The following is a 27,840-nucleotide window of genomic DNA, read 5'->3' as shown; positions in this document are numbered from 1 at the left end:
TGGGGTACACATTAGTAGGAGCTCAAATCAGAAGCAGAACTGAGCTTTGAACTCAGGCATTCAGATAAGGGATGTGGGTGTCTCAAGCAATGTTTTAACTGCTGTGACAATTGCATCCCCTGCCATGAACACTTTGTACCTCTCTGATTGAACTCCTTTATATCCAGGAAGCCATGCACATGGGTTGTAGGATATCTGAGTATCAACTCAACCAGTAATGCCAATTGGTTGTACCAGTTGTACTAGTTTCACTTTCACGGACACTAGATAAGACACCCTGCTGACTCGTATCCTTCCCAAACTTGCATTGAAATATTTTGCTTTGTTCGTGCCATTTATAAATTGAATATATTAATTTTACTGTGTTGTATAAGTTAGGGTGCCAATTCATTTTTCTCCAACATAGATGACCACTTTTCCTCTACTTCATTTAAAGACTTAATCCTATACCAAGTTATACACAATTGTTAAGTCAGCAACAGGAGTCACTGTGTACTTACATCCCATGTGGGATCTGTCCTTAATGTGTTGTCTAATGTGCAGTGATGCTATAACTAGTACTGAAACAGTATTTTTACACTTTGTGTCTCTGCGTGGGTACAAACTGATGAGATCTTTACTAATTATTTACTGAATCGATCTTCTGTATATAAAGATAATTGGAAATGGAAAAAAACAACCTGGTGTTAAATTGGAAATGGCATAGAAAATTAATTAATTTTTAAAAAAATATTATGTAGGATCTCTGTCTTTAATGTGCTGTACACTCTTATTTAATGCTATAACTAGTACTCCAACAGTATTTTTTTTCACTTTGTGTTGCTATATGGGGGCAAACTGTTGAAATCGTTACTTAATATATACTAAACTGATCTTCTGTATATAAAGAGAATTGAAAATGAATCTTGATGTGAGTGGAAGGGGAGAGGGAGCAGGAAAGGGGAGGGTTGCAGGCAGGAGGGAAGTTATGGGAGGAGGGAAGCCATTGTAACCCATAAGCTGTACTTTGGAAATTTATATTCATTAAATAAAAGTTTAATAAATGAAAAAAAAGTTATACACAAGCAAGGATCAGTTTGTGGGCTCTGTTGTATTCCAATAGATGTCAATAGATACTGTTTAAGGCTGTTAATCTGAATGTAATCTTTATTTTTTTGACAGGTAAAGTGGACAGTGAGAGAGAGAGACAGAGAGAAAGGTCTTCCTTTGCAGCTGGTTCACCATCTAATGGCCACTGAGGCTGGCACGCTGCACCTGGCCCACAGTGCTGATCCGAAGCCAGGAGCCAGGTGCTTCTCCTGGTCTCCCACGTGTGTGCAGAGCCCAAGGACTTGGGCCATCCTCCACTGCACTCCCGGGCCACAGCAGAGAGCTGGACTGGAAGAGGAGCAACCGGCACAGAATCCGGTGCCCCTACCAGGACTAGAACCCGGGGTGCCGGCGCCACAGGCGGAGGATTAGCCTATTGAGCCGCGGCGCCAACCCTGAATGTAATCTTTAGAGAGTGAACTTGGGTAGGAAAGAAGTTCAAAGACTGAGTCATTGAGATTCAGAATTGTAGAGGAAAGAGATGAAAAGAAGGAACCAAGGAAAGGGATGGACAAGAAACAGCCACAGAGGTACCAGGGACATCAGAGTGTTATGAGGAGGGGCAGCCAGGTGAAGCTGAGACTATGAAACAGAAGTATAAACTGGATAAAATGCTAACGTAAGACCAAACTGGTTCTACCTGCAATGAAACATCATTGTTGCAGACTCTACTCTGAATCTTTTTACTGGAGTGGTGGGGGTAAATGCATGATGGGCATGGGCTACCTGAAGAATGGGAGGAGAGAGATTGGAGACCCTACAATGAGATACTTAATTTGCAGAAAGAGAAATTAGGTGGTTTCTGGGAGGTGGGGTTTGGTGTTGGGGAGTATCCCTTTGTAAATGTGGGAGGAAGTTAGCATGGCTGGATCCCAATGGCCATGGTTCAGGAAGGAAAGCTCTCAGGTGGTGAGAAGAGAAGATTTGGTGCCCACGTGCAGGAACTGGACCTAACTAGGGAATCTGAAAGGTTTATTTATATTAATGTGAAGGAAAGCAGAGTCCATGGGTGGAAGCATTGGGAAGTCCTCTTCTGACTGTTCCTGTTTTCTTAGAGAAACAGAAAGTAAAGGCAGAGACTGGGGGCAGGGAGGGAAGGGGGGAGATTGTTACAGGAGAAGAGAAAGCAGGAGATAATTGTCCAGGGAATGGGAAAGCAAATGAACGTCCAGGTGAACACAGTGCTGACACCCAGCGTTAGAGCCCAGGTGAGGACGACAAACATGTATTTAGAAGTCAGCCAGCATTGCTGTAGGCCTCCCAGCAGCAAGGCCAAGCTGTGCAGGCCAGGCCTGGTGCTGGTGAGCAGTGGGTTTATGAGGGCTGTGATTCACCAGATGTACTTGGCTAATTTCAGCTGTGGTCTGGGTGCTGTCTTTAAAATTATTTATACACCAGTGTGGAGCCACACAGTGGAGATCCTAACAAAATCTTCAGAGAGGATTTGCATTGGTTCACCCTCTCTCTGTGATCAGTATTCATCAGCACTTCCAGTAACTGAGTTCAAGACTTCGGTCCTCAGAGCCACTCAGAGGAGGCACTGCTGTTCCCCTTGTACTTGGGTTCCCCGAGGGGGCAATGCTCCAGGAGCCCAGCCTTTTACCTGGGTGCGGGAGGAGGAGGAACTGCCTCCTGCTAGGCTCTGACCATGCTGAACTTCCTGGTCCCCTGGGTTTGACCAAGCTTTGGACAGGCTACTTCCTGACTCCAGGCTCTGACTTCTCTTTGCTTTGAGCAGTTACTGTAGAAAACATGTCAGTTCTTCCTCTGGCCCCCAGAGATGTAAGTCTTTTGAAAGCTTTTGCCAGTTTCACAGGCCAGGGCCGTCCTCTCTAAGGGCAAGGAAGTCACACCTTTGAGAAATGAGCATTGAAGATAGAGCACCCCATCTCCCAGTCTGGGAAGTTAGGAGTCTAATCCACACCTGTTGACTGGCACAGGTGTGCTAGTGACAGAGCAACACATTTGCAAAGTCAGGAATAAGTCACTGGGCTGCGCAAATCCCATTGGTCATCCTCCCTCTACCACGCTGCTGGACTTTTCAGCAGCCCTCTCCAGTGTGTCATGACCCTCGCACCCAGTGTTTCAGCGGGGTTGATTTAAGACTGAGTTTTGGCCTCCCCCCACCCCGTGGAGCCTCACACAAAGTCTTTCTCATGCATTTTGACTTTGCCCAGTGCAGTTTTTTCTCTGCCATCTCCCACTGGAGCTTCGATTGCTCTTCCCCTTTCCCTGAGGTCACAAAGCAAAGGATCTCCACCTTCCAGGGTGGTCAAATGCCCTCAGGAAGAGGCACCCTCTGTTTTTGTCTCCACTCAGGGTTCTTTCTGTGGCCCGGTAGTTTCCTATTGTTTTACTGCCTCATCGGATGCTTTTGAGAAAATTTAAATCTATCTATATCCTGTTTAACTTCAGTCGTTTCCAGCAGGTGGTGGTTGCGAGTAATGGTGGGAAACAGGAACCAGTCCTGATCTCTTTGACCTCTGCCTACCCTCCCTGGAAGCCTCAAGTTCAATGTCCCCACGTGATGTGCTCGTCTTCTCACAAAGCCCTGGCCTCTCACTGCCCAGTCAGCCCAGTGTGATCACTTCCCTTTAAGTAAATAAGAAATAACGCCTGTTCTTCAAGTTAGGAATTTTTGAAAAACCGTGTTATTTTACATTATTGTCATTGTTACAACCATGGGTTTTTTGAGATCATTTATTTATTTATTTATTTGAAAGGCAGTGTTACAGAGAGAAGGAGAGAGAGAGAGCCCTTTCATCCAGTGGTTCATTCCCCAGATGGCTGCAATGGCTAGGGTTGGTACAGGCTGAAGCCAGGAGCCAAGAACATCCTCTGGGTCTTCAACATGGGTGTAGGTGCCCAAGAACTTAAGCCATGGGGCCCATTTACCACTATTTTCCCAAGTGCATTAGCAGGGAGCTGGATCAAAAATGGAGCAGCCGGGACTCAAACCGGTGCCCATATGGGATGCTGGTGAGCAGGCAGCAGCTTAACCTGCAACAGCACAACATTGATCTCCATGGGTTGCTTGAGTAAGACCCTGAATTCCATTCGAGAATTGTCAAAATATATGAATTTACTTACAAGGCATTTTCCTGCCATCTGTCCAAACTGTAGTAAACACAAAAATGTTCCATTTTGAAGTGGGACAATGTCTAACAACACTTTTCCAAAGAAGAAAACTGTCTGTGCTGTGGCTAGCCCCCCCTTCCAGGAGGCAACTGGAACAATTGTAGTGGAAGCCATGAATTCTTCTTTTTAATAATTCTCTTCATTGTTTCCATTTCCTAAATAGTTCATTGATCTGTTCCCTTTCCTGCCAGACATTTCCACTGTGACAATTTTCGTGTACCTCCTCCTCTAGCTGGGACCACTGCAGGAGCTCCTCACTGGATTGCCTGCCCGCAGTCTGACCCATTCTCCCCCACACGCCAAGCTGTTCTCAGCACCGGATGCCTGTGGCATTTGCAGTTCTCACACTGCCTTTCGCCCCATCACCTGACAGGCGGCTTTCTGCACAGCTCTGAGACTTAAATTAGACAGTGCCTTCCCTGAGCAGCCTTACAACCTTATCTATTGCAGTATCTGCCACAGCAATCGGGTGACCTATACGTTTATTTCCCTTGTGGCTGTTTTTCCACTTTTGTAGGGTTTACAGCACTTCCCCCTCACTCCCATGACACCCTGAGCACGTCTGCAGTCATCTCCAGTGCACTGTATGCCACTGTGTCCCATCACGAGGGTAGGCTCTTTCCCCTCTTTGAGCTGGGATTGTTTTGCTCCTCTTTGCCTGCCTTGGGCCTGGTCCCAGTAGATTCCTCCCTGTGTCTTTGACTTGTTCAACTCCTCCAGTCGGGTTTACTCCTACCTTGCTGGGTGGGCACCTGCTGCATCTGTCATGAGTCACAAAGCCACTAAGGGGCAGGGAGCTCTCATCCTTCCTGAGATCATTGCAAATCCAGGATTAGAGAGGCAGCTTCCTACTCAGAAATCCATTCTCCAAGGGCCAATAAGGTGAAAGATTTTGCAACTGGCTGTTAGTAAAATGGTGCCATCTTATCTATGGCGCCACCTATGCCCCCAACACCATCTTGCGCTCTGGACCTTGTAGCCACGTTGCACAGTAGGCTTCACTCCTAAGGCCCATGGTCCAACCACCAGTGTCAGCTCCACCCTAACCCTAATGGGATTCACTATTCCTAATTCCCTACCCACCCCTTAATAAAGGTAGAATAAGACCCATTTCCTGGACACGTGTCCTCTTTTTCCTTCTTTGCCTCTTCCCTCTGACCTGTCTGATTTAACCTGTCAATAAACTCTTTCCCTTACTCTGGGGCTTGGTGTGTTTTGTGATGGCCTTACACTGGCCAATTTTGCAAAAATCAATTTACTAGGGCCCAGAGGAGTTGCAGCTTTGGCTTTACTCAAGGTACCCCTCAAATGCTCAATATTTCATTGATGCGAGATTCCAGTTAGGACACCAGCACTCCATACTGGAGTTCAACTCCTCCAACTGGTGATGCCTCAAGTATGTGGGTTCCTGCCACTCACATGGAAGTCTTGGATTGCAAGCCAGGCTCCCAGCTTCATGGGGTCCAGTCCCACGCATTGTGAACATCTGAGATATGAATCAGCAGTTGGGCACATGCTCAGTGTGTCTCAAATAATAATTCAGAAAGATTGTTTGAGTTTTTTCCTCTTTTTTTAAAGACCTACTTATTTATTTGAAAAGCAGAGTTACAGACAGAGAGAGAGGGAGAGACAGAGAGAGGTCTTCCATCTGCTGGTTCATTCCCCAAATGGCCACAATGTCCAGATCTAGGCCGATGTGAAGCAAGGAACCAAGAGCTTCTTCTGATTCTCTGACGTTGGCTCACAGCCAGGCCATCAGCAGAGAGCTGGATCAATTGAGGAGCTGCCAGGACATGATGTAGCACCACGTGGTATGCTGGTGCTGCAGGTAGCTGCTTCACCTGCTACACCACCGCGCCAGCCCCAAGGCTTCCTTTAGTTTAATGTCTTCCCTTTTTGGGTGAAATGGTATCCTACTGGGCCTTTAACTCTGCCAGCACAGTGACCTCTGTGTCTGGCAGTAACCCATCTGGAATGAACTGCCTGAACTGGCTGAATGTTTTTTGTCTCATTTTAATCAGTTGCTTGTACGTGCATTAGCTTAGAGGCTAACGAAAGTGAAACTTCCTAGAATGGGTTCTCCTTTTACTGAGAAACTACGTGGAGTCGAGGATGGGAGAGGCTTTTTTGGTTTTCCCCACCACGGCCTTTTCTGTACCTTGCCCAAAACCTTGACCCACACAGCGTAACAGGGTTTTCCTCCAGGGTCATAATAAGGTAAAGGAGGTCTCCAGGTGAACTTATGAAGCAGCCCAGGGGAAGGTGACAGGCAGAGAGCAGCACCCCAAAGCTCATGGTTGTGACAACTGAGAGATTTTGTGCCTTGAGCATCCCCTGTGTTTAGCGACCCCCATCCCCATTGAGAGTTCCTTTTTGAAAGCTCACCATCACCTCAGACATTTATAAAATCCATAGGAGTTCAAGTTCACTGCTTCCAGAGTGGTGGATCCTAAGTAAAGATCTTGCTCATGGGGACAACCTCAAGGACAGTGTAATAAGCAAAAGCAGCCAGGCACACAAGAGCAGGTGCTGTGTGTTGCATTCTGTGAAGTTATCAAAAATCACGGTAATAGGAGGCAGAAAGGGGCTAAGAGGAGGGGGAAGCCGACAGGGAAGGGAGTCAGAATCTAGTGGATTCGGAGTGTCCGTGTTACAGGATGAGGTCCAGGAATCTGGTGCACAACAATGTGAGTGTGCTTAGCACCACTGCACTGCACACCTCACACCCATTAATGCCATAATCTTCATGTGAGATGTTTTTCACCCCAGGTTAAAAGAAAGAAAGTGATGCTCCATGTTTGACTCCATCAAAAAGTAGAGACTGGGGCTTTGCGACACTCTGATCTCACAAAGGGGCTTCATGTTATGAGATCTTTGAAAGTTGCAAGATTCTAGTACTTGCCATGTTTTAACAACTGGGGAAAAGCTCTCATTCCTCTCTGGGCTCTGAGCTACTCAAGCTGCAGGTTTTAGGGATGCCCTCCGGGTGGGAAGTGACGACTCAGCAAAGGGAGCTATAAAGGCTACTGCAGCGCTGACAGAGCCCAGGGAGTCTGTGGGAGAAAGCAAACTGTTTCTTCCTCTCTCGACCAAGTCTAGGGTAAAGGAGGAAGTGGAGAGGACCAGCAAGAGGAAGAAATATCTGCTCTGAGAGCCACCCTAGAACTGGCGTGGCTCAAGCCTCCAGGGACCCACCAGTACCTGCTTCCGTGGCTGTGTGTACAGATTTCTGCTGGGGCCAAGCAGCAGCACTGGCTCCCACAGCCCCTGGGCCGAGCCTCCACCTGCGTCTCTCCCCTGCCCTTCATTCAGCAGTTGTGCAAGGGGCTGTGCCTTCTGCTGTGAGGTGACACCCAAAGACTGACAGCCCTGGGCTGCTGTGTGTTGCACAATGCTGGCTCCTCCTTGAACCTGAATGCGCCTCGTGTTTGTAGCTGCTGCCATTCTGAGCTTCCTCTCTGGCAGCACCTGTGTCTCTGTGGATATGAAACTAATTTCTAGAAGCCCCTTCCTGCTCTGAACCACCCCGAAATCCTCCCGTTGGCAGGATTAAGCCCTGAGAAGCTGGATACTACCTGAAGGGACCTAGCTGAGGTTCCCACACAGCTGAGAAATGGATACACAGGATCCAGTGGAGTGTGGCGGTTCTGAGAGTGTGAGAGACCAGTGCAGGCAACCCAGGTACGTACGTGACCTGTATATGGCGTGTTGGTGTGTGTGCTATGGCACATGTGTGGGGCTGGCAAGAGGCTGCCATATGAAAGGCAGCCTGCCTCTGTGTCTGAGAGGGCTTCCTCCTGGTGCTAAATGTGTCTCCAACCTGCTGGGGAGCAGGTGTGGCAAGTGCAGCACACTCCCTGGGGAGGCCCATGTCTGGCAGCTGTGTGAGGAGGTGGGCCACTAGGGTTGCTGTGCACCCAGGACGGGGAGGAGGGCTGAGATGAAGGTGTGGTTTAAGAGGCAGGAACAGGGCCAGGAAAAGCAATCTCAGGACCCCTCTGACTTTGCAAGGGTCCACAGAGCAGCCCCCAGAAAAAAGACACTGAGTGCTGTTGGGGCTGCTGGGAAACAGGAGACAGGAATGCTGATTTTCCACATTCAGTCTTCTAATTTCTCCCAGCCTTTGTGCAGTTGGTATTTCATTGATAATTTACAAAATTGATATTTTGTAGGGTAATTTACAAATTATTTACAATAATTTACAAAAATAATTTACAAAAATGATATTTCTGCTTTCACCTCCATTTAAGCCAACCTGCCCCTCACCAGTTAACCCTTTCCTTCCTCCTGATGACCGAGCCACTGGGCTAGGATTAAGGTCCTCCCTCATGCTGGGCTCTGGAAGCTTGCCTGCCCACCTTTTTCTGTGGGTGGAGCTACCCTTGAGAGGGAAGAAGGGTGAGATGAAGGGGGAGAGGATTAAGAAATTGGCTTACATGATGGTGGAGGCTTAGTGAGTCCAACATCTGATAGCAGAGACCAGCAGACATGGAGATGCAGGGAAGAGTTGCATTTCAAGTCAAAGGCCATTTGCTTGAGAACCAGCAAAGCCAGTGTTGCAGATGAGGTCTGAAGGTACCTGCTGAAGAAGCCTTTCTTGCTCAGAGCAGATTAGCCTTTCTCTCGATTCAGGCCTCCACCAGGTTGGATGGAGCCTGCCTCACACTACAGAGGGAAAGTCGCTGTACTCAAAGTCCTTGGATGTAAATGTATATTCCCTTAAAAACACCCTCACAGGAATAAATGAGAAGACAACATGTGGTATTTGTGTCTGGCTGGCTTACCTCACTTTCCATAATGATCTCTAGTTCACACATTTTGCTGCAAAATCAGGATTTCACCCTTTTCTGTGGCTGAATATCATTCCAGTGTGTGTATTTACCTCATTTTCTTTATCCATCTATCCATCAGTGATTACCAAGTTTGACTATACCTTGCCTATTGCAAACAGTGCTGTGATAAGCATGGGAATACAAGTGTCTCTTTCAAATCATGATTTAATTTCCTTCAGATAAATTTCAGGAGTGGGGTAGCTGGGTCATTTGACAACCTGTTTTTAGGTTTTTGAGGAACCCCTATACTGTTCTCCATAATGACTGCACTAATTTACATTCCCACGAATTGTGTATTACAGTTCCATTTTCTTTTCTTTTTTTAAAAAATGTTTGCTTATTTCTTCATTTGAAGGGCAGGGAGAGAGAGGAAGAGAGGGAGAGGGAGAGGAGAGAGGGAGTAGTAGGGGATTGTGGGGGAGGGAGGGAAGGGAGAGAGAGACATCTTCCTTCTGCTGGTTCACTCATCAAATGGCAACAATAGCCAGGACTGAAATGGACCAAAGCCAGGAGCCAAGAACTCTATTCTGGTGTCCCACATAGGTGGTAGGGACTCAAGTATTTGAGCCGTTACCTGCTGCTTCTTGGGCACATTAGCGGGCAGATGGATCAAAAGTAGAGTAGCCAGCACTTAAATTGTGTTCCAATATGGGATATGGGCATCCCAAGTGACAACTTAGCCTGCTGCACCACAACACCCAAGCCATATGGTTTCTCTCTCCATCCTCACCAGCATGTATTTCTTGGCCATTTGTAATTGTTATTTTTGAAAAATGTCTGCTGAGAATGTTTTGTCCATTTCTGAACTGTATTCTTTGTTCTGTTGTTGAAATTCTTGAGCCCCTTATATATTCAGGATATCAATCCTGTATCAGATGCATAGTTTTCGATTATTTTTCCATTCTGTTGGTTATCTATTTACCCTGTTGATCGTTTCCTTTTCTGTGCACAAACTTATTTATTTGCTATAGTCCTGTCTATTTCTGCTTTTTTTTTTAACTTTTATTTAATGAATATAAATTTCCAGTATACAGCTTATGGATTACAATGGCTTCCCCTTTCCATAATTTCCCTCCCACCCGCAACCCTCCCCTCTCCCACTCCCTCTCCCCTTCCATTCACATTAAAATTAATTTTCAATTCTCTTTATATAAAGAAAATCAATTTAGTATACATTAAGTAAAGATTTCAACAGTTTGCACCCACATAGAAACACAAAGTGAAACATACTGTTTGAGTACTAGTTATAGCATTAAATCAAAATGTACAGTACATTAAGGACAGAGATCCCACATCAGGAGCAAGCGCACAGTGGCTCCTGTTGTTGACCCAACAAATTGACACTCTAGTTTATGGCACCAGTAACCACCCTAGGCTGTCGTCATGAGTTGCCAAGGCTATGGAAGCCTTCCAAGTTCCCCGACTCTGATCATATTTAGACAAGGTCATAAAAGACAGGGTGAGGATAGTAACCAATGATCCTAAGAGTGGCATTTACCAGGTCTGAACAATTATACAGCATTAAGTGGGGAAGAGGACCATCAGTACACATAGGTTGGGAGTAGAGCCATTGGTGGTAGAGTAGAGGTTATGATTACAAAGGAATGAGGCCCAAGTGTACTAGACAGGGTCTAGAACAAAGGACAGAGTCATTATTAGAGGAGCTAAGAAAGGTGCTGTCTAAGCTACAATTAAGTTTTCTGATTGAGAGGCAAATAGAACCTGATAGAAGGGGCTTGATAATAATCTGGTGGGCTTTAGTTCTTGTAAGTTAAGAGGCCCAGACCTATCTATCTCTTCACATGGGGTACATCCTAAGGGAGGTGTGAACCTCCTAGGGGAAGGCACTCTGTTGACTTTCATTACTTGGCTGGCCTGGGAGGAGAGCTGGCCAGGTAAAGGCAGGGGGCATCTCTAACAAGAAATTTACAGTTCTGCCTGCAATGTTGCTGACCCTACTTGGCCATCCCCTCAGCTGCAGTGGTCACTTTGGAAGTTGGGCTGAGTGAAGGGCTTTTCAGCTTGGAGCCAATAAGATCTGTGGCTCTGACCTGGGCATGCTTCGAGTCCAGGGCAGGTCCATTTCCAATGACCCAACTCTTGGCAGAGCTGCCAGGGCTCTTCACAAGCTGACTTCTGCTGAAGCCCAGACTTACCACATTGAAAGCCACTGCAGTGGACTGGCCTGTTGGGTCTCCTTGAGGGCAGATCACCGTACAGATCAGCCATTAATAGGCCTGCCACCCATTGCTTCTGATGCCTAGCTTTCTTTTCCTCCTGGTTTGTGTTAAAGCAGACCAGAGGATGCAAGTCAAGGGAGTGCCCATGTCCCATCTCTAATCTTTGGTGGCCTGAACTACAAGTCTATAGTCACAGGCATGTTCTGTAGTAGTTTTTCTAAGGTAGACAATGCCCATGAGGAAAATTATAGTCTCACTTTAAAACTTTCTTTCCCTTTGGTCTGAAAGGGAGGTTTTTTTTTTTTTCTACTTACTGTATACTTCGCTGATGGCGAAGTGAATCTAGCTATGAGATTATTATTTAAGCTCTTATTTTGGCTATGCTATTACAGAAAAATGTTAGCCATCTCTTATAAGGTCTAAAGATTAAATTGTGCGTCCTACAGATTCCTTCATAATAGAATTAGTTCCCTACCTTGAAGAGAATAGAGAAATGAAAGAACAAGTTGGGCTTAGAATAGAGAAATGAGGGAGCAAGTCCTAGATCACTTGCTGACAATAGCAATATTACATGAATACTTAGCAAACCGTTTCAACCCTTAGATAAGCACTTAATAAAACATTTACCAGAAGGTCCAATGCCTTCTATAAATTTTAAGAATCATGTATTTGAAAACACCTCTTAAATATCTAAGATGGTGTAGTTTGTTTAACCAGTAAATTTAAGCACAACCATTAAAATGTTTTTAGTTTCTTTCTACCAACACGTTTAAAACATGTGATACACAGATTCAGGTCACACAAATTAAAATGTATCTTTGATTGATTTTAGCAGCTTAAATTTATGGACAATCTTATCTAAAAGCCATTTAAAATAAAACTTAATAAAATTTCCCCATGTGGACATACAATATGTACGCACATATAACATAGCATAATAGACCAATATCAAAATCCAAAATATCTGGTTGAACTAAGATTCCTTAAAATCATGACATAACATAGTCCAAATTTGATCATTGTTACAAGGTGATTATTCAAGTCTTTGAAAATAAGCACATAGTTAAATAACCCATAGCTCTTAATAAAAATTCAGCTGTTTTTGAACAATTAGAATTTAACAGACATCAAGAGAACATAATAGATTACTTTAACACATTGCTCTAACAGTGCATCAGAGTTTAATTCTATGTCAAAGAGAAATTGAGCTTCCTGTGATCTTTTGCTGTGAGGTTTCCTTCCTTTACCTTCTTTCATATTGGTGACCATGTGTCTGTGTTTCTGTGTGTAACACATCTTTAAGCATCTTTTGCAGGGCAGGATGAGTGGCAACATATTCTTTCAGTTTCTGTTTGCTATGAAAAGTCTTAATTTCACCTTCATTCACAAATGAGAGCTTTGCAGGATATAATATTCTGGGCTGGCAGTTTTTCTCTCTTAGTACCTGGGCTATGTCTCGCCATTCCCTTCTAGCTTGTAGGGTTTCTGATGAGAAGTCTGCTGTGAGTCTAATTGGAGATCCTCTGAGAGTAATCTGACGTTTCTCTCTTGCACCTTTTAGAATCTTTTCTTTATGTTTCACTGTGGTGAGTTTGATTATGACGTGTCGTGGTGAGGATCTCTTTTGGTCATGTTTATTAGGGGTTCTATAAGCTTCCTGTACTAAGATGCCTCTGTCCTTCTCCAAACCCGGGAAATTTTCTGCTAGTATCTCACTGAAAATGCCTTCTAATCCTTTCTCCCTCTCCATGCCTTCAGGAACTCCTAGAACCCGAATGCTAGATTTTTTAATAGTATCCTGTAGATTCCCGACAATATTTTTTAGATTTCTAATTTCTTCTTCTTGTCTTTGGTTTGCCTGTTTCCTTTCCTGTTCTCTGTCTTCTAAGTCTGATATTCTCTCTTCTGCTTCGCCCATTCTGTTTTTAAGGCTCTCTAATGTGTTTGTCATTTGATCTATTGAATTCTTCATTTCATTATGATTTCTCGTCACTATCACAGTTTCTTGTTCCACTAGTTGTTTCATTTCATTTTGATTCCTCCTTAATATTTCACTTTCACGAGAGAGATTTTCTATCTTGTCCTTTAAGGATTTCTGTAGTTCAAGAATTTGTTTTTGAGAACTTCTTAATGTTCTTATCAATATTTTGAGATCCGCTTCTTGCATTTCTTCGATCTCCTCATCTTCATAATCTTGAGTTGGGGTGTCTTTTTCATTTGGGGGCATCATAGTGTCTTCCTTGTTCTTGTTACCTCGGTTTTTGCGTTTGTTGTATGGCATGTTGCAGATATTTGGTTTCTTCACTGTGGTGTTTTTTTTTTTCTTGTTATACTATGACTCTAGATTAAGTGGACTGTCTGCTTTTAGTGGAGCCTTAGAGGCTTGAGATGGGTGTGGACTGAGAGCTGTGTTTGGTTCCTCAGGGTTGAGGGTGTGTCAAGATGACACTCCCAGGTTAGGTGTGGTAAATGTCTCTTTCTTTTGTTGATTCAAAAGGGAAGTAATTCCACACAGCTGAATGTAATTGGAGGTAGTTAGCAGGCAAATGATATACCCACAGGAGCCAGAGATTGGAAGCTCTTTCCCAAGGACCACACAGGGAATCTCTGCTGCCCTCGGTGTGGGCTCCAATTCTCCTGCAGTCTCCCACTGGGTTGCCAAGTTAGATGCTAATCTCCAGTTATTTCACCCCTCCCCCCAGAGTCAGGTTTTTCTGCTAGGCTCAGGGCCGGTGCAGACCTGAGGTCGCCCTGCTTATGACGTATGTCCAAAATGGCGCCTGCTCTTTGTCTTGCTCGCCCTTGAGGGGTGAGCGGAGAGAGAGAAACTCGTGTCCGTTTCGGTCACTTTTTTTTTTTCCCCTCTCTCTCTTCTAGTTAGCCTGGTGAACTTTTCCCCACGGAGTTTCAAGCCTCGTTCCCTCTAGCCTCCTCTTTCCGCTTGCCCGCTGGTGTCTCGGGCTATGGAGGTTCGGCTCACCTCGCGTTCCAGCGCTGGTGCGTTGAGTCTGCTGCTGGTGTCCCGAACTTGGGCTCCCACGCTCTCCACGCAGGTCCGCTGTGAATCACTAGTTCCGGTAGAGTTTCCTCTGTTGTTTCTTCCCCTACTCTTCCTTGACCCTGCAGTATCTCCACTTTTATTAACCTGTGTCTTGCTGAAGAATATCAATGTGCTCCCTTCCTATTCCGCCATCTTGGATTCTCCTATTTCTGCTTTTATTGCCTGAAATTTTGGGTTCTTGTCCAAAAAATCATTACCATACCAACTTCTTGAATTATTTTCCCTATGTTTTCTCCTAGAAGCATTATAATTTCAGGTCTTAAATTTGGATTTCTGATCCATTTTGAATTGATTTTTGTACAGGTTGACAGTTGGGGAATCTTCTTTCAAATTTCTGTGTAGAAAATCAGTTCTCATGGCACCGCATATAGAAGAGGCTGTCCTTTCTCCAGGAATGTTTTTAGCAGCTTGGTCAAAGATAAATTAGCTGCAGATGCATGGACTTATTTCTGGGATATCTTATTCTGTTCCACTGCCTGTGTATCTGTTTTTATGCCAGTATCATCATGTTTGGGTTTTACCAGTGCTGTAGTATCTCTTGAAATCTTGTATTGTAATGCCTCCAGCTTGTTGTTTTTTTTTTTTTAATTCCAAGATTGCTTTAGCTGTTCGGGTTCCTTTGTGTTTCCATATGAATTTTAAGGTTTTTTCTTGATTATATTAAGAACATAATGGATATTTTGAAAAGAAGTTTATTGAATCTATAAATCACTTTGGATATTATGAACATTTTATTAGTATTAGTTCATCCAATCCATGACAAGATAGATCTTTCCGGTTTCTTGTGTCTTCTTCAATTTCTTTCATTAGCGTTGTGTAATTTTCGTTGTGGAGGTATTTCACAACACTGTTTAAATTTATCTTAAGATATTTTTGTAGCTATAGTGAATAGGATTACTTTTATAAAGTCTTTTTCAGTTAGTTAATAAATTATGAAAAAGTTACTGATTTTTGTGTATTGATTTTGATATTGATCAATTTCCATGCATTTTTATATTTTCTAGTTTCTTTTTTTAATTTCCATTTTTATCCCATGTGGTTATAAAATATTGTTGATATGATATCCTTTTTTAGAAATCTGAGACTTGTCTTGTTGCATATTATATGATCCATCCAAGATAATGTTCCATGTGCTCATGAAAAGAATCTTTACTCTGCTGTTAATGTTCTGTTAAGTGTCTATTGAACTGATTTGACCTGTGGTATAGATTACTCTGGTGTTTCTTTTTCAAGGTCCCTACCTCTTTGCTGAATGTTCATTCATATCATACATTAATTTCCTAATTTTGTTTAACTGCATGTCACTATTCTCTTCTGTCTCTGAGTATTTTATACTTAAACTTCATAGTCATTTATCAATCATTTTGTCAATCTCCCTTTCTTGGTAGTGTGAATCTAAGGCATTACCATGTTTGGGAGGGAATCACATTGCCTTTACTTTGTGTTCCTACACTGATTTTGCACATCTGAGGAATCATCTGTTCCTATAGTTTTTAAAAATTGGCCTTTGTGGATTGCAGACAAAACAAATGAGCTTTCTTTCCTTTCCCTTTCTTTTTTATTTATTTATTTTAAAAGCTTAGTCACCATACACACACACACACACGCACATGCAGAGAGCGACAGTGACACAGAGAAAATCTTGAATCTGCTTGTTCACTCCCCAGATGGACAGAACAGCTGGGGCTGGGCCAAGCTGCTGCCTGGAACCAGGAACTGCATATGAGTCTCCCACATGGATGGTAGAACCCCAAGAACTTGGACCATATTCTGCTACTTCCCTGGTGCATTAGGAGGGAGAGTTGCCAAGACTCAAACAAATACTCCCATATGAAATGCAGGAGTCCTTAACAAAATGCAGGAGTCTTTAAACAATGGTTTAATGCCCATCCCAAAATGAGCTTTCTTGCTGTTCCTCTATCCATTCTGTGTAAGTTGAATGCTTGTTTGTTGCTTCTTGTCTCAACAGGACCAGCAGAAACATGTGTCAGGAGACCAGTTTGGAGCAGGACTGTGGGATGCCCGAACTGCGACTCCTTCTCCTGGGGAAACGTGGCTGTGGGAAAAGTGCCACAGGAAACACCATTCTGGGTAAACCGGTGTTTGAGTCCAAGTTCAGTGATCAACCAGTGACTACAAGGTGCCAGAGAGAAAGTAGGGTCCTGAGGGGGAAGCGGGTTGTGGTTATTGACACCCCTGACTTTTTCTCCTCAATGGCTTGTGCTAAAGACAAGCAATGCAACATCCAGCAGTGCTTGGAGCTCTCTGCTCCCAGCCTCCACGCGCTGCTCCTTGTAATTCCTCTTGGCCATTATACAACAGAGGATGAGGAGACCATTGAGGGCATCCTGGAGGTGTTTGGTGCTGAAGCCAAGAAGCATATCATTATTGTCTTCATTCAGAAGGATGATCTGATGGATGACTTGCTGCAACAATACACTGAAAACAAGAGGTCTCTTATGGAGTTGTTTCAAAACAATGGAGGCCGATACTGTGCCTTCAATAACCTGGCATATGGGGGTGAGCGGGACACCCAGGTGCTGCAGCTCCTCTGCAAGGTCCAGAGCTTGGTGGATGACAGCCGAGGACCATATTATGTGCACTTCAGAACTGAAGGCAGCAGGTTCCAGGTAAGAATTTATGTTAAGGTCTCTAAGAAGTTCCATGTCATAAGAGCTAATAGGATGAAGATTGATACAAATAAATGAAATATTGTTTGTGTATTGGAATATAAATTTTATTTAAGGAGAAATTTGTACATAATCTGGAATATTAAGAGACTCAAGACTGTTGGATACTTTAAATATCAACCTAGGGATTTTGGACTTTGTTGGCAAACTAACAAACAAATAAAAGACTTTATCTTACTCGATCCCTTATGAGATTGGATGCAAAGTGATTGGTTTGGATATGTTCTCCCAGCTTCAATAAAGTGACTTTTTCTAATTTTCTGTCCTCTCTATCTGGTTAATTTAAAGACTGCTGAGTCCTCCTCCAATTTCCAACCTCCAAAAGTTGTCATCCCTAGGCTCGGTTCTTGTCCATATAGCAATCCTTATACCCTCTCTACAGATAACCCCACTTTTTTATGACTTTGAGCTTCATCTATGACTAACAGTTTCTAAATGAGCAACTTTAACCCAGTTCTGTTCTCTGAGTTCTCACCCCTTTACCCAATTGCTACTTGACGTCTATAAAGATGGCTCCCTTATCTCTGACTTGACACATCCAAATGTTTGATCTTCCATCTTAAATCTCTAAGACTTCAGTTTTCTTCTCAGCTCAGTAAATGCTCACCATGTTCTTCATAACTATGCCCACCAAGATGTGAGCTTGGATGCCACTGCCAGCAATCATCTGATAGCCAAGAAGTCACCATGCTTGTGATTCATGCATTTGGAATCCACTTAGTTCTCTCTATCCCCTCAAACACTATCATTTCATCTAACCCACGCCATACATTGTACAAATTAGGAAACTGAGGCACAAGAGAGCTTGGGTAACTTTTTCTCTTATTTCCTAGCACTGAATTTCCTTTCCTTTGTGCCAGTCTGACCCTCCGTTGAAGGTTGTTTCAAAGAAAGATATCAGAACAAGGGATGCAGAATGAATTGCCTACCATGAAACCTCATGTTTAGAATGCTTCAGTGGGGCTTTGTGGTTTGGTGAGTTAAGCAGCTGCTTGTGATAACAGCATCCCACGTGGTTGTTGATTCCAGGGTTCAAGTCCCGGCTGCTTCATTTCCCATCCAGCTCCCTGCTAATGGCCTGGGAAAGCAGCACAGGATGGCCCAAGTGCTTGGGTCCCTGCACCCACAAGTGAGACTGGGAAGAAGCTCCTAGCTTCAGCCTGGCCTGACCCTGACCCTTGAAGCCATTTGGGGAGTAGAATCTCTCTCTCTCTCTCTCTTGCTCTCTGTAACTCTGCCTTGAAAATAAATAAATACATAAATCTTACATAAAATACAATACAGTCCTTCAGTGACTTTCCACTGAAGTTCAGAATCCTTAGCTCACCTTTCCCTCTTTCCCTATACCCTGCACTATGTGTGCAGGTCTTACTGGCCTTCCCACTGATCCTAGAGATATACATACATCCCACAAAGAGCCTCAAACCTGCAATTCTCTGTGCTGATACTCCCCTCCAACATCTCATCCTGTGTTGGGTTTGCTTTTCTTTATTTGCCTGTGTCACATTCAGTTCATTTCCTCAGAGAGACTTCCCTGACTGTCCTGACATTTGGGTCTCTGGACTGAGCTCCTGCAGCTGCTCTGTCCTCACGGCACCCCTCACACGAGCCACCACCATATCCAGCGATCCCTATCAGTAAATTTGCAGTGTTTGGCACCCCCAAAATTCCCTGAAAACACAAATCATATCTCTTTTGCTCACCAGAGTGTCTTAGTTTTTTCTTCTTTAAAATAGAGATAATAAGTATGTTAGGAATTTTGTAAAGATTAAATGAGATACTTACAAGGTTGTTAACAAACATTTGAAACTTGATAGATGTTTAATAATTATAAATTGCTATCATTACATATTAAAGATTTATGAAAATCAAATAAATGATGAACACTTTAAAATCTTTAACAAGACACAGAGCCAGACATCACCTGTGCCCTGGAAATAAAAGATATTTATATATATAAAGGTATATGAGGCTCTTCTGAAAGTTCATGATAATGTGTATTATGAAAAAAAACACAAATGGGTTTAAAAAATTTTTGCACCACAAACAACTAGTACTAATTTGTAATTAAATGTTTGGACAGGATCTAGTCCAGGTAACTTAGAAGGGTAAGATGTCACTTAGGAAACAAACCCTTTCAGAGCAAGATGAATTCTACTAAAACTTGAAGCAAGAATAAACTGTTGAAGCTTGAGCAGCAGGCTTGTCATGCTTTGTGACAAGTTTATGTGGCTAATGCCCCCCAAGAAATCAGCAGTTTACTAATGGATAATTTGTTCTGAGAAGGGACAAGATGATGTTGAAGATGTAGGCCATAGCAACAGATCATCCACCTGAATTTTGTAGGAAAAATATTAATCTTTATTACACCCTTATTAAGCAGCACCATTGGTTAATAACAGAAATAATGGCCAACACTATACTCGTGTCTCCTGGTTCAGCTTACACAAGTATGACTGGAAAATTAGGTGCAGCAAACTTCTTACTCAATAAGTGCCAAAGTTGTTCTGACCAAATCAGCTATAGACAAAAGCAGACCTTTCAATAGAAATTTTCAATAAGTGGGCTAAAGATCCTGAAGTATTGCTTCAAAGAATTTTAATAGTAAATGAAGCATGACTTTACTATAGAGAAAAGTTTAATGACTGCAATGGCTGCTTAGAAGTGAAAGTGGTCCAGTCAAAACATAAGAGGAAGGGTCATGACAATAGTTTCTAGGGGTATTGAAGACATTTATGACAGCCATGACAGGCTGAAGCCAGGAGCCAGGAATTCCATCCACTTCTCCCACATGGTGGCAAGGGCCCAAGTAGTTTGGCCATCACCTTTTGCCTACTTAGGCAAATTAGCAGGTGGCTGGATCAGAAACAGAGCACCTAGGACTTCAACTAGTGTTCCAATATGGGTTGCCCATGTAGCAAGAGGCAGCTTAACCAGCTGGGCTGAAATGTTTGTCCAAAAAGTGTCTTGAATCTGATGGAGCTACACTGACACATTTTATATTGTTATCTTTTATGCCCATTTTCCATGAACTTTTGAAATACCTTCATGTGTACAAAAATAGTTATTATAGCACTTTTAATTAATTTTTTAATCTTTTATTTAATGAATATAAATTTCCAAAGTACAGCTTATGGATTACAATGGCTTCCCCCCTCCCATAACTTCCCTCCCACCCGCAACCCTCCCCTTTCCAGCTACCTCTCCCCTTCCATTCACATCAAGATTCATTTTCAATTCTCTCTACATACAGAAAATCAGTTTAGTATATATAAAGATTTCACAGTTTGCCCTCACATAGCAACACAAAGTGAAAAAAATACTGTTGGAGTACTAGTTATACCATTAAATAACAGTGTACAGCACATTAATGACAGAGATCCTACATGATATTTTTTTAAAAAATTAATTTTCTATGTAATTTCCAATTTAACACCAAGGTTTTTTTTTTCATTTTCAATTATCTTTATATACAGGAGATCGACTCAGTATATACTAAGTAAAGATTTCATCAGTTTGCACCCACACAGAAACACAAAGTATAAAAATACTGTTTTAGTACTAGTTATAGCATTACTTCACATTGGACAACACATTAAGGATAGATCCCACATGGGACGTAAGTACACAGTGACTCTTGATGTTGATTTAACAATTTAACACTCTTGTTTATGGCGTCAGAAATCTCCCTAGGCTCTAGTCATGAGTTGCCGAGGCTATGGAAGCCTTTAGGGTTCGCTGACTTCAATCTTATTCCAACAGGGTCATAGTCCAAGTGGAAGTTCTCTTCTCCCTTCAGAGAAAGGTACATCCTTCTTTGATGGCCCCGTTCTTTCCACTGGGATCACACTCACTGAGATCCTTCATTTAGGTCTTCTTTCTTCTCCTTCTTCTTCTTCTTCTTCTTTTTCCATGGTGTCTTGGCTTTCCATGCCTAAAATACTCTCATGGTCTCTTCAGCCAGATCCGAATGCCTTAAGGGCTGATTCTGAGGCCACAGTGCTATTTAGGACATCTGCCATTCTATGAGTCTGCTGTGTATCCCGCCTCCCATGATAGATCGTTCTCTAAATTTTTGATTCTATCAGTTAGTATTAGCAGACATTAGTCTTGTTTGTGTGATCCCTTTGACACTTAGACCTATCAGTGTGATCAATTGTGAACTGAAATTGATCACTTTGACTAGTGAGATGGCATTGGTACATGCCACCTTGATGGGATTGTATTGGAATCCCCTGGCACGTTTCTGACTCCATCATTTGGGGCAAGTCCTATTGAGCATGTCCCGAATTGTACATCTCCTCCCTCTCTTTTTCTCAGTCTTATATTTAACAGGGATCACTTTTCAGTTAAGATTTAAACACCTAAGAATAATTGTGTGTTAATTATAGAGTTCAACCAATAGTACTAGAACAAAAAAATACTAAAATGGATAAAGTATTACATTGTACATCAACAGTCAGGACAAGAGCTGATCAAGTCACTGTTTCTCATAGTGTCCATTTCACTTCAACAGGTTTCCCCTTTGGTGCTCAGTTAGTTGTCGCTGATCAGGGAAAACAAATGATATTTGTCTCTTTGGGACTGGCTTAATTCACTCAGCATGATGTTTTCCAGATTCCTCCATCTTGTTGCAAATGACCGAGTTTCATTGCTTTTGACTGCTGTATAGTATTTTATAGAGTATATGTCCCATAGTTTCTTTATCCAGTCTACTGTTGATCAGCATTTGGGTTGGTTCCAGGTCTTAGCTATTGTGAATTGAATAGCACTTTTAATTAATAGAAACAGAAATTATCCAGAGGCCAATCAATGAAGGGATGATCATATTAGTAATGTATGCCACTACTATGTAATAAATTGTACCTACTGAAGAGAAAAACATAGAGATAACTGTATTGATTTGTACAGATGTAGAGGATATGTCATTTTAAGCCATAATTTCTTTTATTTTTAACATGTTCGAAGCAATTATTAGAATATAATCATATTTCTTACCTTCCTTTCTTATTCTTTCCCTTTTCATACTTTATTTATTAATTTATTAATTTTAAATAGTTTTTTCAACTTTTATCTATAAATATAAATTTCCAAAGTACAGCTTTTGGATTATAGCAGCTCTTCTCCCCATAACCTCCCTCCAACCTGCAATCTTCCCATCTCCCACCCCCCTCCCATCCCATTCTTCATTAAGATTCATTTTAAATTATCTTTATATACAGAAGATCATCTTAGTATATACTAAGTAAATATTTCAACAGACTGCACCCACACAGACACACAAAGTATAGAGTACTGTTTGAGTAGTAGTTTTACCATTAATTCGCATAGCACAACACATTAAGGACAGAAGTCCTACATGGGGAATAGGTGCACAGTGACTCCCATTGTTGATTTAACAGTTGACACTCTTAATTATGACATCAGTAATCACCTGAGGCTCTTGTCATGAGCTGCCAAGGCTATGGAAGCCTCTTGAGTTCACAAACTCTGATATTATTTAGACAAGGCCATAGTCAAAGTGGAAGTTCTCCCCTCCTTTCAAGAAAGGTACCTCCATCTTTGATGGCCCCGTTCTTTCCGCTGGGATCTCACTCACAGAGATCTTCCATTTAGGTCATTTTTTCCACAGTGTCTTGGCTTTCCATGCCTGTGAAACTCTCATGGGCTTTTTAGCCAGATCCAAATGCCTTAAGGGCTGATTCTGAGGGCAGAGTGCTGTTTAGGACATTTGCAGTTCTATGAGTCTGCTGTGTATCCTCCTTCCCATGTTGGATCTTCTCTCCTTTTTAATTCTATCAGTTAGTATTAGCAGACATTAGTCTTGTTTATCTGATCCTTTTCACACTTAATCCTATCTTTTTGATCAATTATGAACTGACACTGATCACTTTGACTAGTGAGATGGCATTGGTACATGCCACTTTGATGGGATTAAATTGGAATTCTACCATTAGGGGTAAGTCCGAGTGAGCATGTACCAAACTGTACATCTCCTCCCTCTCTTATTCCTTCTCTTATATTTAACAGGGATCACTTTTCAGTTAAATTTAAGTGCCTAAGAATAATTGTGTGTTAATTAAAGAGTTCAACCAATGGTTGAACAAAAAAATAATAAAAGGAATAAAATAGTAAGTTGTTCCTCAAAAGTCAGGACAAGGACTGATCAACTCATTGTTTCTGATAGTTTTAACAGATTCAATATAGTTAATAGATACAATTCTAAAAATATAATGATATTCCCTTTCTCCATATTGCTCTCTCTTCCATCTTTTTTTTAGTATTTGAGATAACAACATCTTTTAAATATATATTACACTAAAAAGTCTAATAGCTGAGCAAATAAGTTTAACAAGTAAAAAGCAAAAGGACCCTAAGTTTAGTGGGGATACACACAACTGTTTTAAGCAACAGCTAAATGGATAAATGACCAGGATATTTTATTAAGTAGATTTCAGAACAAAAGGCCTTGTATCTTCATATGTGTTTGTATATAAAGCCTGGAAAAACATACAAGGATATGTATCAGTTCACAGCCATTACTGTCTCAGTGGATTGGAGATGGGAAGATTATTGATTTTTAAATCTTACACATTGACATTAGAAAATGTTTTGCATTTAAAGAACACCAAACAATTCAAAGTGAACTATGTAAGGTGAAAAAATTTTGATAATCAGAGTAGAATAAAAAGGACCCATGGAGACAGATAACTGAAGCTATTAAAAATATTGTGCAAGACAAGGTAAAAAAAAAAAGCACAGAGGAGCTTCATTGGTAGCACTGAAATTTAAGAGAGAAAGTTAAAATGAAGTCTATGAAGCGTCTAAAGATAGCAGGCACATCAAGAGTGAGTATCATCATTTCTATTTGGGGAATGAGTATAAGAATTCACCAGGCAGAAGGAGGGGTGTCAGTTATGTGTTTGGCACTCTATCGTGTTGTTTCTATTAGAGAATGGGGTTTCCAAATATTCTGAACCTCATGTTAGAAGATACTCACATCCACAGTGAAGACAGCAAGGGAAGAAGATATTGGAGGTGTCTGCATCTCCTGGAACTTGTCACAGTGACATCCCTAGGATCTAAAAGTCAACCATCATTCTGGACAGGTGACTTTGTGTCCCAATGAGGGCATCACCACGGCTTTGATCTGACCACATCTTAATCTGCTGCTTACTCTGAATTCTGAATATGAGTGCTTGTGTCTCCATTTCTTCACTTTGTGAAAGATGAGATTTCAAATCTGTTGTACTCATTTCCCCTTTTTCTTGTAGGATTTTAAGAATGAAGCCCCACATCAGGAGGGGGACCATCCACATGGTAAGTTGATTCTTCAAAATGTTAAGCTCAAATCTGCATTCATTTAAACGTGTTAAGCAGCCAAAGTGAGGAGAAAAAATTATCCCTATAAATCAGAACAAAAATCCACCATTAGACCTGGCGAAGGTGGGTGCTGACACTTGTTCCCAGGGAATTCCCAGCACTTGTGAGTTGGTAAAGAATCAGCAAAGGCTCTGGAAACACTGCAGATGTTCATGGCCTTCTCTGATATGTTATGGAGCTGGGCTAGCCACCTGTGCTTTCTTTCCTAACTCAACCTGTTCTACTGGGCCTTGGATCTAACACTGCCCATGTTAAAAAATTTGTTTTTATTTATTTTTCATTTCATTTGAAAGCCAGAGAGATACAGAGACAGAGAGAGACTTCATCTACTGGTGCACTCCCCAAATGTCCACACCAACTGCAGCTGTATCATGTTGAAGCCAGGAGCCTGAAATTCAACCTGAGTCTTCCATGTGGGTGGGAGTACTAGAACCAACCCAAGTACTAGAGCCATAACCTGCTCCTCCCAAGGTGAACATTAACAGGAAATTAGAATCAGAAGTATAGCCAGGATTGAAACCCAAGCACTCTGCTATTGAGTGTGGGCATCCCAAGCAGTATCATAATTGTTGTGACAATTGTCCTATGCTAGTTTTGCCTTGTGATGGGAAAGCAGAAATCACTCCTTCATGGACAGCACCAACTTGTGGGATTCCCTAATGTAGCAGTGTCCATGTGGTGATCACCATTAATGATACATCTTGTACATCTGCACAAGTCAGTACCTGGATCCACCCCGTTCTGCTTGGTAGATGCTATTTGTCCCACAATGTGTCAGACACATACAACAAATGCAGCCATCATTAATGGTGGACTTTCAGGTTATTTCTGCCACCTTGTGCCACAACTGAGTATTCATCAGTGAATAAAAGACAGTCTCTGTCCCCATGGAATGCTCCAAGTTAATAAAGTTATAATTTTAATAACACTGATAATAATTGTAGCTGAGGTAATGTGCTAGTATATGATGTAAATTAACTATGCGATTTAATTCTCACAGCATAAAAAGTCATAGATATCAGTGGTCCTCAAAATACTCCTGAAATCTTTTACTTAGTGTAGGGATAGCTGTATGATCATTAAGTAAACTGAAACTAGATCTTTGTAAAAACTAAGAGTGGGAATGTGAGAGGGAGGAGGAAGAAGGGCTGGAGTGTGGGCAGGAGGGAGGGAATGGGGGAAATGGCACTATGCTCCAAAATCTGTGTATATAAAATAGGTGAAATTTGTATAGCTTAAATAAAATTTTTTTAAAAAGAAAAAAACAAAAAAAGAAAATGTCTACTATGAAAAAAAGTAGGCATTTGGAAAAATGCACTAAAATAACATATTTTTCCAAAGATTTATATTTTTTATATTTTTTGAAGGCAGCTTCACAGACAGAAGGATAGAATGAAAGAGAGAGAAACACACACACACACACACAGAGAGAGAGAGAGAGAGGGAGACCTTTTATTTGCTGATTCATTCCCCAAATGGCTGCCATGACTAGGGCCGGGCCAGGCTGAAGCCAGGAGCCTGGAACTCTATCCAGGTTTCCCACATGAGTGCTGAGTGAAGAGTCCCAGTACTTGGGCTATCAGCTTCTTCTTTCCTGGGTGCATTAGCAGGGAGCTGGATCGGAAGCAGAGCAGTTGGGGCTGGAACCAGTAGGCAGTGGCTTAACCAATTCTGCCACAATACCAGCTCCATAAAATAAATTTATCTGTTAATCTAATTTCGCCAAAGCTTTTTTGAAATAGCCTAGTGTGGCTTATCAGGTAAAGCCACCACCTGCAGCGCTGAGATCTCATATGGGTGCTGGTTGGAGTCTCGGCTGTTCCACTACCCAGCTCTCTGCTATGGCCTGGGAAGGCAGTGGAAGATGAGCCAAGTTCTTGGATTCCTCAGAGGACTCAGAGGAAGCTCCTTAGCTCCTGGCTTCTGACTTCAGATCAGCACAATCTGGCCAGTTAGGCCAATTAGGGAGTGAAGTAGCAGATGGAAGACCTCTCTCTCTCTCTCTCTCTCTCTCTCTCCTTCTTTCTGTGCCTCTCTTTCTCTCTGTGTGTAACTCTGACTTTCAAATAAATAAATAAATAAATAAATCTTCAAAAAAAGAAAAGAAATAGCCTCATATATATTAGTTCTCATAATAACCTGTGTCTTATATCAACATCCTTGATTTATAGATATATGAACTCATGCAGTAGGACTTTAAAATTCTGTCGATGTCCATCAGCCAAGACCCTTTATTACTGAAAAAAATTTCATTTATTGACCCCTGATGGAGCATAGCAGACCATAGGGAATTGTAGGTCACTGCATTTGTCAGCTTTTCATTAGTGTAACAGAAGTTAAACAGAGTAGCTTTAACAGTGCTGATCAAGGGGGTCCCACAGGCTTGACCTCTGGTGATGGCATTCTTACTGGCAGAGCCCAGAGGTGGCACAGCATCACATGGCAAGAGACAGAGAGAGCAGGTGTCTGTGTACCCATGGCTTCTTAAAAGTCACCAGGTTTTACTAACGGAGACTTCACCCTAGCAGCCTAATGCAGTCTGACCACATCTCAAAGGCCCCCACCTCTAAACAAACTAATGGGAATGAGTATATAATCGGTTAGTACTATTACCATAAGGCTTTGGAGACTAAACTTCTGCTTTCAAGGACAATTCCTCAGGCTGTTGCAGGCACCTCAGATCCAGGGTGTTGGATCTTCACAGGGAGCGTTCTTCACAGAATATGGGCTTGTTAGCTGTTTTTGAAGAATGTCATAGCAGCAGAACGTTAGTCTGATTCGTTAGTAATTCTTGCTTTAATGGTGATTAAGAGTGCGATGAAGCTAGAGCTGTCAAGAAGTCAGTGTGGTCCCTTCAGACAGGAGAGGGGATGTTTTGGCAATACTCTTGTTCTTGCCATGTCAGGACAGGATTGTGGAGTGGCTGTAGCCACAAAGTGCTCACATCTGCTATGGTGTGTCATGCTGCTATGAGTAGGAGGGTACCACATCCTAACTGTGATTGACAGACCACTCCTGTTTCTCAGGGGTTATCTTTTTACTTTTCAGTGCATACTTCTAACCATTACACAACATAGTCTCTCCTGTACTGACAGGAGCCAATATTAGAGAAATAATGAATGGTTATTTGGTCAGAGTCTTAAAGGAAAATACATGGCATCTAATATACAGAATATAGGGGAAGCTCCCGTGAAGATGCCATGTTTACTCAGGAGCCTAAATGACCAGTAGGAGTTTTATAGGCTAAAGAGTAAGGAAGGTACTATTGTATGTGCCAGAATCCTGAAGGCTGAGAGATGAAAGGGGGAGTGTGAGAGAGAGGAAGGGGAGCCCTAAGGCTCAACTTAAGCTCCTCCTTACCCATTAGCCGTCTGTGGACACTCCTCTCTGTCAGTTATGATACCAGAGCCTTTACACACGCTCTCCCCTTTAGGTGTTTCACCAGTTCTGTGGCATGAGCATTGATG

At 42.3% G+C, this 27,840-nt stretch overlaps 1 protein-coding gene across 1 annotated transcript in view; it reads left to right on the top strand.

Annotated features, from left to right (window-relative positions):
* The first annotated feature begins 7,509 nt into the window (after positions 1–7,509).
* GIMAP8 (GTPase, IMAP family member 8) overlaps positions 7,510–27,840 on the top strand; it is a 33,970-nt gene continuing 13,639 nt past the window's right edge. Inside the window, exons 1-3 of the mRNA XM_062193787.1 lie at positions 7,510–7,908; positions 16,270–16,930; positions 24,265–24,310. Coding sequence (XP_062049771.1) covers positions 7,841–7,908; positions 16,270–16,930; positions 24,265–24,310 — 775 coding nt within the window. The 5' untranslated portion in view covers positions 7,510–7,840. The remainder of the gene's footprint in view (positions 7,909–16,269; positions 16,931–24,264; positions 24,311–27,840) is intronic.

Source organism: Lepus europaeus, chromosome 5 (assembly GCF_033115175.1).
Source record: "Lepus europaeus isolate LE1 chromosome 5, mLepTim1.pri, whole genome shotgun sequence".
Classification (NCBI taxonomy): domain Eukaryota; kingdom Metazoa; phylum Chordata; class Mammalia; order Lagomorpha; family Leporidae; genus Lepus; species Lepus europaeus.
Note: the sequence above shows the minus strand (reverse complement) of the source record. Positions and strands in the feature narration are given on the sequence as shown.